The sequence below is a fragment of the Ambystoma mexicanum genome, chromosome 3q, assembly GCF_040938575.1.
Source record: "Ambystoma mexicanum isolate Mex_15411 chromosome 3q, UKY_AmexF1_1, whole genome shotgun sequence".
In the NCBI taxonomy this organism is placed as follows: Eukaryota; Metazoa; Chordata; class Amphibia; order Caudata; family Ambystomatidae; genus Ambystoma; species Ambystoma mexicanum.
Window position 1 is genome coordinate 23503827 of NC_090926.1, and position 15202 is coordinate 23519028.

A 15202-nucleotide genomic window follows, 5' to 3' on the forward strand; every position below is an offset into this window, starting at 1 on the left:
CTATGAGGGACCATCGTTCACTGCTAACCTTTGCCGAAGCGCCCTGGAAGTCAGCCTACGAAAGACTGTCAGCCGTAGACGGAGACTGCCTACGAGAAACGAAGAGAAGCACCGGACAGCCGTCCACCGTCGTCGACCAGGGTTCGCAGGTTTGCTATAACCGCTGGAGGCCCATCAAAGTTAGTTGCCCAAAAGCGTGGGACTGCTTGACACTATGCCGTCGACGACTCGAGCTGCAACGCTCCTTTGTCTAAGACACTTGATTTTACAGACGCGCTCGTACGCACCGCCGACCGCCTTATCCCGCCGGAGAAGGCCAGGCCGTTGACGCACTGAGGAGCATCTGCTGGTGGGTTTCCCGCCACCCAAAGACCGTAGAGACGCCGGACAACTCAACCACCCTGCTGGGCCACAGTTCGTCACAAACTCTTTGCGGTCCCAACCTCGAGGTGCCCCGCACGCCTCATCCTTGCAGGACGTCTTCGACTCATCGTAGGCGAGCACCACCACGACCAAAGCTGCTGCCTCCACGCCTTTGTTCATCCTTTCTCCGAGGGATCTCATCGATCCGTGGCTCCTGCCTTAAAGGGAGCCGCTCAAGAAGTACCCGTCGAAACCTACGAGTCCAGGTACATTGGGGTTGTAAAACACTTTAGAAGGAAATAAGACTCATTGAACAATATATGGAGTGGGCTTGTGATATATCTATATTTTACAGGTTGCCCAGGTGGAGGGGATCTCCACACAGAACTGTGTCTAGTGGTAGGGGCCAGTATTCTGCCAATTGTTCTACTCCTGTGAACAATTGGCAGAATTGGCTGTGAATTGGCTGTGAACTGCTTTCCTCCTGTGTCTTTTGTTGGTTACCTTAATTAATTGATTTGTGTGACATTTGACCAGAGTACAGTTGAGGCACTTTAATGAAATCTGATAATAATTGTGATACCACGTAGAACTGTGTATATTTTCCATTGTAGTTTAACTGAAAACATAGTGAGTTATTGTGATATTGTATATAACCTTGAACCTTAATTATATAAAGACTGTGTTTAAACTTATACAGTGTGCGGACATTCCTTTGTGGGTGCTTGGGACTACACTGTACTTAAGAGCCAGCCCACATCACCTCCCGAGAAGCTAGGCCTGATTGCCCGTCCATTGCTACCAACAATAGAGAATCTTGTCTGGGGTCCTCTGTGCCTCTCCTCTACCATAGAGAGAGCAGGAGTACAGACACCCCCCTCCAATCTTTACACAAGGGGTGTACGATTATATTCGTACCCCTCCGGTACAAGTAGTCCATCAAAAGCCCTTTAGTATTCCCGAGAGTAGAAAATAAATGATCCAGGAAGAAATAGAGGCCATGTCAAAAGCCGACATTATTGAACGATCCCAAAGTCCTTGGTCCACCCCTATTGTGTTAGTTGCTAAATCAGACAATCCCTGGAGATTTTGTATTGACTTACGCAAAGTCAATGAAGTATCACTTGCCCAGAATCGATGACTTGATTGATAGGCTCCGGGAGGCCGTATACCTTTCAACCATCGATTTAACTAAAGTTAATTGGCAGGTACCGGTTTACCCAAGGTATAAGCTCTAAACTGCTTTTTCCACACCTTTTAGGATTGTTTCAGTTTAAAGTATTACATTTTTAATTACAAGTGGCTACCTTATAGAAACTCGTGGAAAACATTTTAAGACCCCTTTCTTCATACTCTGGGGGCTTACATTGATGATATCACCATATATATAGTAAAGCTTGGCCAAAACACATTTCACACTTAAATGAGGTCACTCGGACCCTAAGAAAGGCAGGCCTCACGACCAATCCCAAAAAATGTCATCTGGCTACGTCGACTGTAAAATATTTGGGATTCTTTCTAGGGAACAGATTAGTACAACCTCAGTCTGATAAAGTTGAGGCCGTACTGAAAACTCCACCCCCGAAAACGAAAAAGGAGTTACGAGCCTTCTTAGGTCTTGTGAGATAGTATTGCAGATTCATACCAAATTTTTCTTCTATTTATGCTCCCCGTACAGATACTTAAGGAATGCAGAATCGCAGAGTTTGAGGGGGGCCAGGAAGACCAAGGTTTTGACGAATTAAAATCAATATTATGTAAAGATCCAGTTCTAAAGGTAGCAGATTTTAATAGACCATTTATTACGCACACATTGGTCAAGGAGCAGTATTCTCCCAAATTCATGATGATTTAGAAAACCCCATTCTCTATATCAGCAGGAAATTGTTCTCCAGAGGAACTAACTATGCGACTCTGGAATTAGAATCCCTTGTCATCAAATGGGCCGTTACATATCTAAAATATTACTTAAGAGGTAGGAAGTTCAAGTTGCTTACTGACTATGCCCCCCTGAAGTGGTTACATTTAAAAAAAGGATACCAATGCCAGAGTCATGCTCTAGTTTTTAGATCTCCAGCCCTATTGTTTCTCTGTCGAACATCGGAATGGAAAAGAATAGGGAAATGTCGATTTCCTTTCTCGATATCCAATAGAAACTGAAAAACCCAGCGTATTAGGGGAAAGGTATGTGATGAATCTGACATGATTCCTCCCAAAACCCTGACCTGGAACCCTTCTCATGTGGCCAGGGGAAGGTAGATGCTTCCTGACCCTGGGGGTGGTGTTCTGTGACAGGATCACATGGGGGGGAGCAGGCCAGGAGGAATGGGAAACCCCCTTGTGTAATTTGCCCTGAAACCCTAATCTTTTTATGTCACACTGCAAAGTGGAAATAGTTGAGAAAACAACTTTGTTGTCCAGGACTCTGAGTCCCATAATTCCCCCAGTACTGGGATGAGGAAGAGGGAGTTAGAGGAACAAAGATGTAGGAGTTGTCAGCTAATTCGTAACAATGACCCACAACTTACAGAGGCTTAGAGGCTTAAAAGGCCCCCTCAGGCGCGGGTAGGAGAGAAGCAGAAAAAGCTGACCTGGAGAAATCCATGCACACGGAACACAGAGTGGGAAGCAAGATTAGAGAAGCCAGAAGATCCCAGGACCAGTGCGGGTCCTGAGAGGGTTTGTACCTCTAATATTGCTAACTGCAGAGGCTGTGCAGCGGGAAGCATGAGTGGGAGATGGTTGCCCATCCAGAGTGTATTGTGCAGTGGGAAGCAGAGGCAGTGGAAGTTGCAGAGAGGTTCCAGGTGGCTGGGTTGCACCCAGAACCCTCAGGTGCCACGGCAGCTCCAGTTCAGCATGGCGAATGCAAAGACTATCCAAGGGATTGTGCTTGCTTGACCGAGAGAAGCCACACATACAACGGTTCTGCGAGCCCTGAACGGGGCACACGAGAGCAGCGTACCCAGTGATTCTGCAGCATATGAATGACTCTGGGGCGCTTCGATGTGAGCCGCGTGTGTCGTGCAGACTGTTTCACTCGTGAATGAGCGAGAACTGTGCAGATGAATATTATGAATACCGAAACCAGCAAAAGTGGCATTCTTTAAAGCTAAAAGACTCTAGAACTGGGTTTTCAGGTTGTGAGAGACTCATAAAACCCAGTGGGGAGGTCCCATTGAAAGCTAAGTCGCACAAGCAAGACCTAAGCCAAAAGGGGGCAAAACCATGGCAATACCCTTTTCACCATGAATTGCCAAAGTCCAGCGGGAAATGGTGAGAAGCCCCAGGGTTGTACAGACCACTACTCAGATTCTGGGATACAAACATGTGTAGTTGATACAAACCTACATTGTCAAAGCCTAAAGAGAAACCAGAGAAAACGTAAGGCTTGGAACTGTTGGTCTATCGGTGCAGAAGGAAAAGGGAAGGGTATTAGCCAAACCAGTCAGGGTGACTAATGCCAGAAGGACATTTGTGTAGATGTAAGCATGGACAAAACATTTGATGTCATGTCAGTTACCATAATTCATCAATTGGGTTATACAATGAGAAAAACCTTCACTATAATTGTATATGCACACTGCGTGAATGTTATGCAAAATCATTTTCATCACTGAGCATTCATTATGATTGGCATTCTGAGAGCATTATATTATATTAAAACCACTTGCCACTAAGCTTGTCCACTGCAAAATGTAGAGATGTACAATTCAACAAATCCGTTTGAGATGCAAAGGACTCCTGTCAGCAGTAGCTTTGTACATTAAAGGTGCATGTAACCAGTTGATCAATGAAATGCCTAGTGCCAGATGTGCAAGTGCACCATTCCGCATTACAAAACAGGGGCGCAAACAATGAATCCTTGCATTAGAATATAGTAATGCTTATGTACAACACATACACGTATCTCTATGCAATAGTGCATCTGGACAATTACCTAATTAAGTACTCAATACCTACTGCCGGATATCCAGATAAATAGTTGTTTGGCACATAGAAGTGCAAAATCGCATTTAAACAGTTTATCACAAACATATGCTTGCAGGTCTACCCAAATAGGGTGCCACACTTTTGTCTAGCATAAGGATATGCCAGTGTTGTCGAAAGGTGCCTTTGATTGCTTTTACAGCTTCATCAAACCTGAGAATACATCTGATTTCTTCCCTATCGAGGTCTGCTCTTGTTTTAAGATTACTAGTTGATAATAGTGTATCCCTGTTCATTTCACGTACTTTAATTCATGCTATCTATATGACCCTCTTTGGATATGCTTGTTGACTAAAGCCCTAGGCTGTTGTTCTACTCTCTCTATCATAAGAGTCTATGGTCGAACAATTTGTTCTCAAACTAATGAATTCACCATAAGGGATACTTCACACCAGACTTTTAAGATGGCAGCTAGTGGCATGCAGAGGTGAATTCAGTCCTGTAGATTTGCTAGGTATGGATGTCCTTAAACAAGCACCCCCTTGTTCAACTACAATGTCCAAAAAGAACCTCCTCACAAAATTATACCACTCAGCCTCACTTCCGCTCCTAATTACAAATAGATCATATATGAATCTCAGCCAAAGTACCACCTTCTCTGTATACCTGATGTTCTCTTCTGACCAGACTATGGATTCCTCCCACCAACCCATCGTTCAGTTAGCATGTACGGGAGTGAAGATGGTACCCATGGCAGTACCTTGTAATTGCTTACAAAATAAAATGCTGTCAAACAGAAAAACATTGTTGGTCTTCCAAAACTCAATCATACATGAGATCATTTGTGTATAGCTAAGGTAATTAAGAGAGCGTGTGTTCAAATAATATTCACAGGATTTCATGCCAAATGTGTGTCCAATGGCCATGCACAGTGAAATAAATATATTATAGTGCTGCAGTCACCACACTATAGTAAGTATCAAGGAAATATGAACATTGAATTCCTAATTACTTTTGACTTGCATGACATATTTGACTGATATTTTCCTAACAAAAAGCTTATCATGGGTCCCCCAGACTAGACATTTTGGGAAACATTTGTTAGAAAATGCTGTTTTTGACCTACTCCCATTAATTTCCCCATAGAGGAAAAAGTCAACATTTCTGCCCAGCACACATCAAAAACCGCTTGACGGGATTGGACCAGGTATGAAACAACTTGGGCACGAAACGTTGATTCGATTTCCAGGTGGGGTCTGGTATTATTCCGTCCAGTAGTTGCTAAACTATTTGACAGAGAAGGAGATGCCCCCTTCTCCCAAAATCATAGCCGTATCTCCCTTGGTGCTTTGCAGCAGAGAGCCCTTTCAGAAATGAAAGAGCCGCCAATTTTTTGTTCGATGCAAGAGATAACCGTGATTATAACCGGTATAACCGGGGTTAGCTGAAAACAAAAAGTGGAAAAGATGCCATTTGGATGAGGAAAAAGGATGGGGACTAGGAACCAAGTTCAGAGCTCGAATGGTTTTGCATCACTGGGGTTATACTGGGATAACCGCAGTTATAGTAGAAAACGGGATTGGGAATTAAAGTGCATTATACGAAATGATGAGTGTTTGGGGAATGGAAGAGGGCTAGGGAAGGGAGGGGAGCATGGCAATAGGAGGGGACCATGGTAATTTGGGGGCGTTTACAAATAACCTCGCTAATATGACCACGGTTATGGGGAAAAAAACTTGTTCTTGATAAAAGAGAATAAAAAAATGAGATTAATACAAAACAAGTGGAAGTTTACAGCTACAGCGGGGGGGGGGGATAATGGGTGTGGCCGAAGCATATGGCTACTCGGTTACTTTAAGGAACCAAATAATTCAATATGGAAAGTAAACACAGCCAAAGCATGTGGACATTGGCCATGGCTAGTGGGCCCCAACAAAAACTATTGAGGCAACATGTCAAAGGCTGCAATATGGAAAGCTAAGGCTAGTGTGCCCAAAACAAACCTAGTGTCGTGGCCATGGCTAGTGTAGCCATTTAAGAAACCTATTGGAGCAATATGTAGAGTGGCCACGGCTGAAGTGGGACCGGAAGAAAGCTACTGGGGTAACATGTAAAGGGGCCACGGCCAAAGGCCGGGGCCAAAGGTCATAGGCAAAGACCATGGCTAGTGGCCCAGTAGTGTTTTAAAATACACAGTGGGCATGCCTGAATCGTCCAGAAAGACATGTATAGTGGCCGTGGCCATGGCCACCTAGTGGGTCCAAAAGAAACATATTGGGGGAACATGGACAGTGGACTTGGGCGAAGGCCTGGTAGAGTTTTGGCCACTGCCTGTAAAAGAAATATTGCATAAGAAAACCCTTGAAATTCACTGAAAAACCCTTAGTTAAGGTGCGCAGATTTAATGCAGCAAAACCCTTAAAATTCAGCGGATCTGGGAAGTCATGATCAGCTTAACTGGGTTCACTCCCGTTGCAAAGCCCATGAGCACATACATATTAGAAGAAAAGGGATTCACAATGACATATAAAATGGCATTATTGGGGACATAGCATTTTGGCGGACATCAACAGAAGCGCAATGAGTTACGCTGATCAATTTGAGCAAAGGACTTCCCGAGGCCATCTAGTATCAGTTCTGAATAGTGAACGCTTTCAAACCAAATGTTCATATCACCTTGAGAAGCAATGTGTGTGAGGCAAGTTTTGTGACTTTATTTCTGTTTAAGCGGCTATGGCATTGTTCCTAGTCATACGACAGCATTGAGATGTTCCTAGCATCCAGTTCATAGGGTGCTAGTACACTGCTTACAAGTATGATTATGGTGTTAGCACCCCTTTCCTCTGGCCTATTAGGGCACCGCGACGTTACCCCCATTCCAGCCCTTGGAACGGTGTGCTAATGCTATTAACGCCCCGGGCTACCAAAGCGGTAACCTGGGGTGTTTAAAAAAAAAAAAAAAGGATTTTCATTGATTGGGACGTGGTGCGTGTCTCGCTCAATGAATTAATGAAATTCCTATGCTAAAATGGCCGCCATGGCTGTAGAAGGTAGGGCCCCACACGGAGCCCCTCTTCATTTACCATGGCAGCCTGGCAAACTGAGAGGCGGTGAAGTGGCGGCGGCCGGCAACGTCACTGCTTCAATCAGGTAATTGGGGCAGGGGAGGGGTTTGAGAAATAGGTTAAAAAAAAAAAAAAATGAAACAGGAGTGTGGGGGGAAGATAGCACTGCAGGGCGCGGGAGGCAGTTGGCGGATTCCGTGGATCCACGGAACCTGATTGAGTATGCCACTGAACATTAGCAAAACCAATGAGGTTTAACATCATGGCCTATAAAATCTCATTGATGCCTAGTGGTTTTTCAATACTTTCTCTGCCCCCTGCTGCGAAGGCCAGGGGTGCAAATAGTCAACTGCATGATATCAGTTCTCCCCTCAGTGCCATTGAGCTCATAAAGGAAGATAACATGAAAAAAGGTTAGACAGGTTCTCATGTGCACCTTTATATTTGAATGAAAGTTTGTATATGAAATGTTTCAATTTCACCTTTCTGCAGAAGTTAAATAAATTCACTACATTCGATGGCAGTGAGTGCGTAACTTATTCATTGAGGCAAACGTCATCCAAGGTGCAACTACTTGACGCCAACGTTTAATTACAGAGCATAGTGTTTGTCAGATCACATGTTCTTGCAGAAAAAGCATCTTCACTCTGTCACAAGACGAAACCATACTCTGTGGAGTGCGCATTAACAGGTGATATTCTGTCACATGGACCATATCGCCCTCATCAGCTGATATAATGGTGAACTACCATTCATGAATATGAGAGTTTCACAGTTCAGTTCTGGAGTACAATTAGAGGGGATCACATTGTAGGACAGCTGAAGTCTGCCTGGAACTTCTTTAGGCTGACTCGCCCTATAGCATATAAGGCAATTGACACATGATTGGCCATCATTGAAGATCCAAAGCATCTCTGGTGCGGTTGACCCTCCTTTTAGCTCTCAAATCTGAAATTACTAGTACTTTAACTATCACATTTCTGGTAGTGTGGGTGGATTTACTCACTCTCCCTAGCAGTCTCTTTCAGGTATACTTTTCTGAAACCAACGGCCAGTCAGTTCCATGTGTTTATAACAACAACCAAAATAACGACATACATTTTCAGTGACACTTTAATAACGTAAAAACACATTTTTTGTTCTCTTTTTTAATTTGGGGTGCCACCCACCAAACCACCTGTTTTTACAGGTTATTACCCTCGCTCCAACTACAGCCACCCCTTTTAATCCCTTACCCCACCCCCATATATACTTTTACTAAAAAATTGGACTTTTTTGTTGTTATTCAGGAGTCACTGAAAATGTTTGTCATTATTTATTTTTCATTATTAACAGTGCTTACCCAGCCAGTCATGTACAGTTGCATCTGGGAATTCAAACTGTATATGGGGTTATCACTTCCAGGAAGCCATTCACCGTAAAGTGCGCCTCCTCCTTGGAATTCTCAATCTTCTATTGGCTCTTTTCTCTGGGGGGGAGGGAGAAGGGGTGCTGAGGATCACCTCCTTTGGGTTGCGGTTAGTGTTGGTGTGAGAGTGTTATACCTTTAACCCCTTAAGTGCCAAGGACGAGATTGCTCGTCCTAGGTGGATGGGATTCCCCATTATGATTTTTCTTGGCAGTGTTAAGGCATACAGGACACTGGTTCTAGACAATTCATCCCGAGACTCTAGGCAAGCCGTTCTGGAAAAGCTGCTGCAGGGGAGTGGCTGGCACAAGGTTTGGAAACTTGTTCTTGGTTTTCCTTCAACAAATGAGGCCCATTAGTAGACTGGGCGCCCTGGTTCATGAAGACTTTGACCCACAAAGGTCTCTCAGTGCATGTTTCTGATACCAATGGGGATATCTGGGTTACCAGAACAAACGGAGGTGGAAAACTAGGGAACTCAGGAATTATGTCTAAAGCCTCTTTGCTGCCACTTTATCTGATGAGGATATTGGAAAATCAAGCTAGTTCCAGCCATTCCTAAGCCTGCACATTTTAGGACCTTCTTAGGTTTTACAAAAGGACACCTCTCAATGAAGCAGTGCATTTTGGGACCCAGGGATGTTCGAACTACACCCTCCAATCTCTAGAATATGATGCTTTAAAACAGACCTATTGCAATATTGTAGATAGCAAATCAGTGCGATCTAAGTGGCAGTGTATTTACCATAGGCATGTGCCCCTGAAAGGTGATGCAATATTTGGCCCTTGGTACTCCTGTCACAGACTCCTTAACCACTCTTTCCCTCAGCATTCCTCATTGGCTCCATGGGGAGAGTAAACGAGAAGATTGCCAAGCTGGAGTTCCAGTTGAGAGCATGCAACAGTGATGACATGGTAAGTGACAGCAACATCATAATTATATTGACCGGCACAGCTGGGTTCTATCGCCACCCTTCTAATGAGGGACCATGTACATGAAAAGTCTAGAAGTGCCTTCAAGAAGATGTCTTGAGGTTTGCCTTCAGATTGTTTGAGGGGCTTGAGACACACCCATGGGTAAAATGTGCAGAGGTAATCTAACATGCAGTGCTGTAGAACAAAGGGAACAATCTTTCGTGGTTTTTGGAATATGATCTACTGCAAGACAGGGGAGCCTGTATAAGTCGTTGCTGCTTGTTTCAGCCTCTGTTAGTGCTTTAACTGTTTTTTTTTGTACAAGTTGCATAGTTAAACAATGTGGTCTAGATGTTTGAGTGAGATCTTATGTGATGGTGCGTGATGCATTGTCTTGCATACCAGACACTTAAAACCAGAAAACCACTGAAAAAGTTGTGCATGCAGTGTGTTTGGTATTTGTTCTTCTGCATTGGTCATAGCTACCATGTAATGTCCCAACAATGCTGCACAATGCCATTCATGTAATTTCCAGCTGCACGTTAGGCCTTCAGAGGTACCGGAAGTAAGGCTCAGACACAAGGGTGGCATAATGTTGGGTATAGACTTTTATTGATCAAGAACTCCTCCCTCGATTTGTTTATCGTACCAGATGACTTGAGGCATGCATGGATTTACCCCCATTCTGAATAAACTTGGACAGGCTCAAGATAACCCACTAAATTACAGGCCCATAATGAATACCCCCTTCCTCCTTAAAATTTTAGACTGTGTCGCCTATACTCAGATAGTACAGCATCTGAACCAATTCCCCGTCCTGAACCCTCTTCAATCCAGATTTAGACAGGGTTTCGTCCAGGCTATTGGGTCGAATGGATAAAGGCCTTACATCTCTTTTTATCTCTCTGGACCAATCTACAGCATTCAATCTGGTCGATCATGCTATACTTGCAGATCGACTTGAGGAAGTGGCAAACTGTTCTCCCTCCGCAGTGCGCTGGGTCGGTTCCTTCTTGACAAATAGGGTAAGCAGGGTTTGTGTTGACGAAGCAATGGCCCCTCCCACTCCAGTATGGGGTACCGCAGGGACCAAGTGTCATGATGCCTATCCCCGGGGGCCCAGACCAAGTCCAGCAACCCCGGAAGCAGGCATCAAGTTATGCCAAGCAAACCCAACAACCCCTGCTAGGGGCTATGTGGGTGCAGTCCTGGCGCCTATGGCGCCAGGCTCATATGGAGAGTCAGTCCTGGCGCCATAGGCGCCAGGCTCATAGATTAAAACTTACCTGATGCAGACCATGCTGCAAACTCACCTGATGCAGACCATGCTGCAAGAGCTACAAGACAACGGAGGCTTGGAAGGGACTACTTTACCTAAGGGACTATTTTTTACTTGGGTGGGGCTGGGGAGGAATACTTACCTGGGACTACTTTGGAGGCTATTTAAACCACGCCCGAAAAGCAGCACACGCTTCGCGTTATTCTGCATCCAGCAGCGTAACGCTCACCGTGCCTGCAAGTCTGCATCCAGTCTTCTGCCACGCCCGCCTCGAGTCCGGAGCTCCTAGAAAAATGGAAGAGGAGGAGAAAAGGTTAGAACAAGAGCAATACCTTTGATTCTGAATAAACTTGGACAGGCTCAAGATAACCCACTAAATTACAGGCCCATAATGAATACCCCCTTCCTCCTTAAAATTTTAGACTGTGTCGCCTATACTCAGATAGTACAGCATCTGAACCAATTCCCCGTCCTGAACCCTCTTCAATCCAGATTTAGACAGGGTTTCGTCCAGGCTATTGGGTCGAATGGATAAAGGCCTTACATCTCTTTTTATCTCTCTGGACCAATCTACAGCATTCAATCTGGTCGATCATGCTATACTTGCAGATCGACTTGAGGAAGTGGCAAACTGTTCTCCCTCCGCAGTGCGCTGGGTCGGTTCCTTCTTGACAAATAGGGTAAGCAGGGTTTGTGTTGACGAAGCAATGGCCCCTCCCACTCCAGTATGGGGTACCGCAGGGACCAAGTGTCATGATGCCTATCCCCGGGGGCCCAGACCAAGTCCAGCAACCCCGGAAGCAGGCATCAAGTTATGCCAAGCAAACCCAACAACCCCTGCTAGGGGCTATGTGGGTGCAGTCCTGGCGCCTATGGCGCCAGGCTCATATGGAGAGTCAGTCCTGGCGCCATAGGCGCCAGGCTCATAGATTAAAACTTACCTGATGCAGACCATGCTGCAAACTCACCTGATGCAGACCATGCTGCAAGAGCTACAAGACAACGGAGGCTTGGAAGGGACTACTTTACCTAAGGGACTATTTTTTACTTGGGTGGGGCTGGGGAGGAATACTTACCTGGGACTACTTTGGAGGCTATTTAAACCACGCCCGAAAAGCAGCACACGCTTCGCGTTATTCTGCATCCAGCAGCGTAACGCTCACCGTGCCTGCAAGTCTGCATCCAGTCTTCTGCCACGCCCGCCTCGAGTCCGGAGCTCCTAGAAAAATGGAAGAGGAGGAGAAAAGGTTAGAACAAGAGCAATACCTTTGATCCTTACCTGAATTCCCGATCCATCGCGCCTTCGAGCTGGAAGAAAAAAGTTATTTTATGCGCGTCGCCTCGCCTGCAGCAGCGCTGCGCTGAACTCACCGGCCTTGGCAGCATCTTCACATTCCACCGCATTCTTCTGCATGCTCCCGCCTCACTCCGGCACCTAAGGGGAAGACCAGAACAGCAAGGTGAGCCAAGGGAATGCACAGAGGCAATATTAGTTACCCCCCATAGACTTACCTGATTTACCACCGGGGGTACTATTCCACTTCACGGGTCGGCGCAGTTTCCACTGCATCCACGCCGAACCCCGGCCCCTAAGGGGAAACAAAAGGACAGCAAGGTGAAACAAAGGGACAAACAAGGGGAAACCTCCTCACCACAATAGACTTACCTGATTTTACCGCCGGAGGCATTATTCCCCGAGACTTCATATTTTCTCTCAGCGCCTGAATAAGGGAGAAAGCAACAGGTTACATATTGACATTATTTTATCGAACTGTGTTGGATAATACAAATCCTTACCTGAATATTACCGGTTGCCACGAGGAACTCTTCGCAGCTGCAACCTACAAGGAATCGGACAAGAGTGAAAGTCAGACATTTGAACTCTTACGAACTACATACTTACGGCGTTTTGCTGGGAATCTCAGAGTCAATATTGTTCTGGAACTCACCAATTCCTTCGAGCCAGTGAAGCAACTGGTTATCAACGCGCCCCTGCGCTCAATGCAGGATGGAGAGCTCATCTTTCCAAACCATCAGGTGAGACTATAAGAGGGGACATCAAAGGTGATCAGTCGGGAGAACAGTGGGAGTGGGGGAGGGTTAACGCTCAACTCCACGGGTGGTTAATTCCCTTTCTCCATTTGCAGAAGAATATTCTTATGGGCCAAGCAAACGAAGCTAGGTGGGCCAGTCCAGTCCGTCATCTCGGCACTACACTTCACATTGGTGGAGGCCGCAGCTGTCCAGTTCAGATCGACGCCCCTGTGGGAGCCAGGTGAGCGTAACAGAACGCAAAGCCTACCCACAAATTCCCACCCGGGCGTTATGGATACCTCAGAAACTGACCAATTGGCCCAATTACTTGGGGAACTGAGGGCTGAAGTGCATTCTGCCCGTCAAGAAACCAATACTCTTAGGAGAGAACTGATTTTGTCAAAGGAGCGAACTGTTGACCTTGCTAGTCAACTACTGCAAAGCCAGGCTGGACAAGCACCCCTACCAGGCCCCGGGGGGAATCCAGCTCCTATGTGATCGAGTAACCCTGTGCAAATAAACCTACCAGGAAGTATTCCATTAGCTCCGCCTGAACGCTTTGCCAGAGATCCCAAAAGGTTTGCTGTGTTTATGAACCAATGCCGCTTGCACTTTTTATGCAGACCCGGAGCCTTCCCGATCAAGCCAAGGTAGCCTTCGTATTGTCATATCTCAGCGGCAGTGCAGCTGATTGGTCAATTCCACTAGTTACTCAGGATGACCCAATTATTCGGGATTTTCAGGGCTTACAAATGAGCATGGAAAGACTATTTGCCCGGCACTCCCAAGGACAGGCCCTGGATAACAAACTTTTGTCCCTACAACAAGGTAACCAGGACCTTCTATCCTACATCGCGACCTTTAATAGGTTGATAGTGGAAACTGGATGGCCTGAGGTAAAACGAATCACGTTATTTCATCGTGGGCTTCGAGGAGAGCTCAAGGATGTCTTGGCTCAAGTCGTGAACCCACCTCAAGACTGCGCTGAATATATAGACTTAGTGGTCCAGTTAGATCAAAGACTTCAGAACAGAAAGCCTGATCGAGCCAAGTTTGAGAATCGGGTGTTGGTCAAGACCCACGCTAACCACAAAGGAGCAGATGCTTCAGAACCCATGCAAATCGGAGGGGTTAAAGGACCCTTAACCCAGAAGGAAAGAGAAAGGAAACGGCAAATGCAATTGTGTCTATATTGTGGAACTTCTGGGCATTTTCTACGGGATTGCCCAGTAAAACCACCCAAGAAGGTGGTAGGAGCTGCTGATAAAACCCATATGGAGTCAGACTCGGGAAACGACCCCACCCGACAAGCGTAGAGGTCCACTTGCCGAGCTTGAAGAAGGATACTCAGACCTCGCATTTCATCATACCAATGGTCCTCGTAGATCCAAGGCAGCCATTGCATATGCACGCAGTAAGGGCATACATTGATAGCGGGGCCATAGGAAACTATGTGGACTACGAATTGGCTTCCAGGATGAATCTACCTCTCTGCCGAAAAAAACACCACAGATGTCATCAACACAGTTGATGGAACTGAAATTGCCTCTGGGCCTGTAACTCATTCCACCGCAGAGATGACACTATTGGGTCAGGATGGGCATCGAGAGACTATTGTGTTTGATCTAATCAAAGCCCCACAGTTCCAAATAATACTGGGGATACCTTGGTTGGAAACACATAATCCTTGTATTGATTGGCGAGAGAAGAGGATAACCTTCCCGGATTGTGCACAAACCTGTTACCCAAAGAAAAATCTGAACACAGGCCTGGCCCCAGTAACCACAGCAGTCGTGCAACTACCTCCAGAATACCAAGAATTCCAGGATGTCTTCCAAAAAGAACAGGCAAACACCTTACCACCTCACAGATCGTACGATTGTCAAATCGATCTCATACCCGGTGCACAATCCCCTTGTAGCAGGATCTACACCCTTACGGAACCTGAGAACCTCCACCTACAACAATACCTAGACCAGTACCTTGCTAATGGCTTCATTCGCCCATCCAAGTCCCCTGCATCTTCAGCTTTGTTCTTCGTGCCCAAAAAGGAAAGTGACCTCAGAACGTGCATAGACTACCGTGCATTGAACCAGATAACTATTAAGAACCAATACCCATTGCCTCTGATCCCTGAATTACTAGACCAAGTGAAGGACGCTTGCATATACACTAAACTAGATCTCTGGGGGGCATACCATGTGGTAC

At 45.8% G+C, this 15202-nt stretch overlaps 1 protein-coding gene across 1 annotated transcript in view; it reads left to right on the plus strand.

Annotated features, from left to right (window-relative positions):
• FAM227A (family with sequence similarity 227 member A) overlaps window positions 1-15202 on the plus strand; it is a 450054-nt gene that overhangs the window by 84194 nt on the left and 350658 nt on the right. Inside the window, exon 3 of the mRNA XM_069652969.1 lies at window positions 9596-9681. Coding sequence (XP_069509070.1) covers window positions 9596-9681 — 86 coding nt within the window. The remainder of the gene's footprint in view (window positions 1-9595; window positions 9682-15202) is intronic.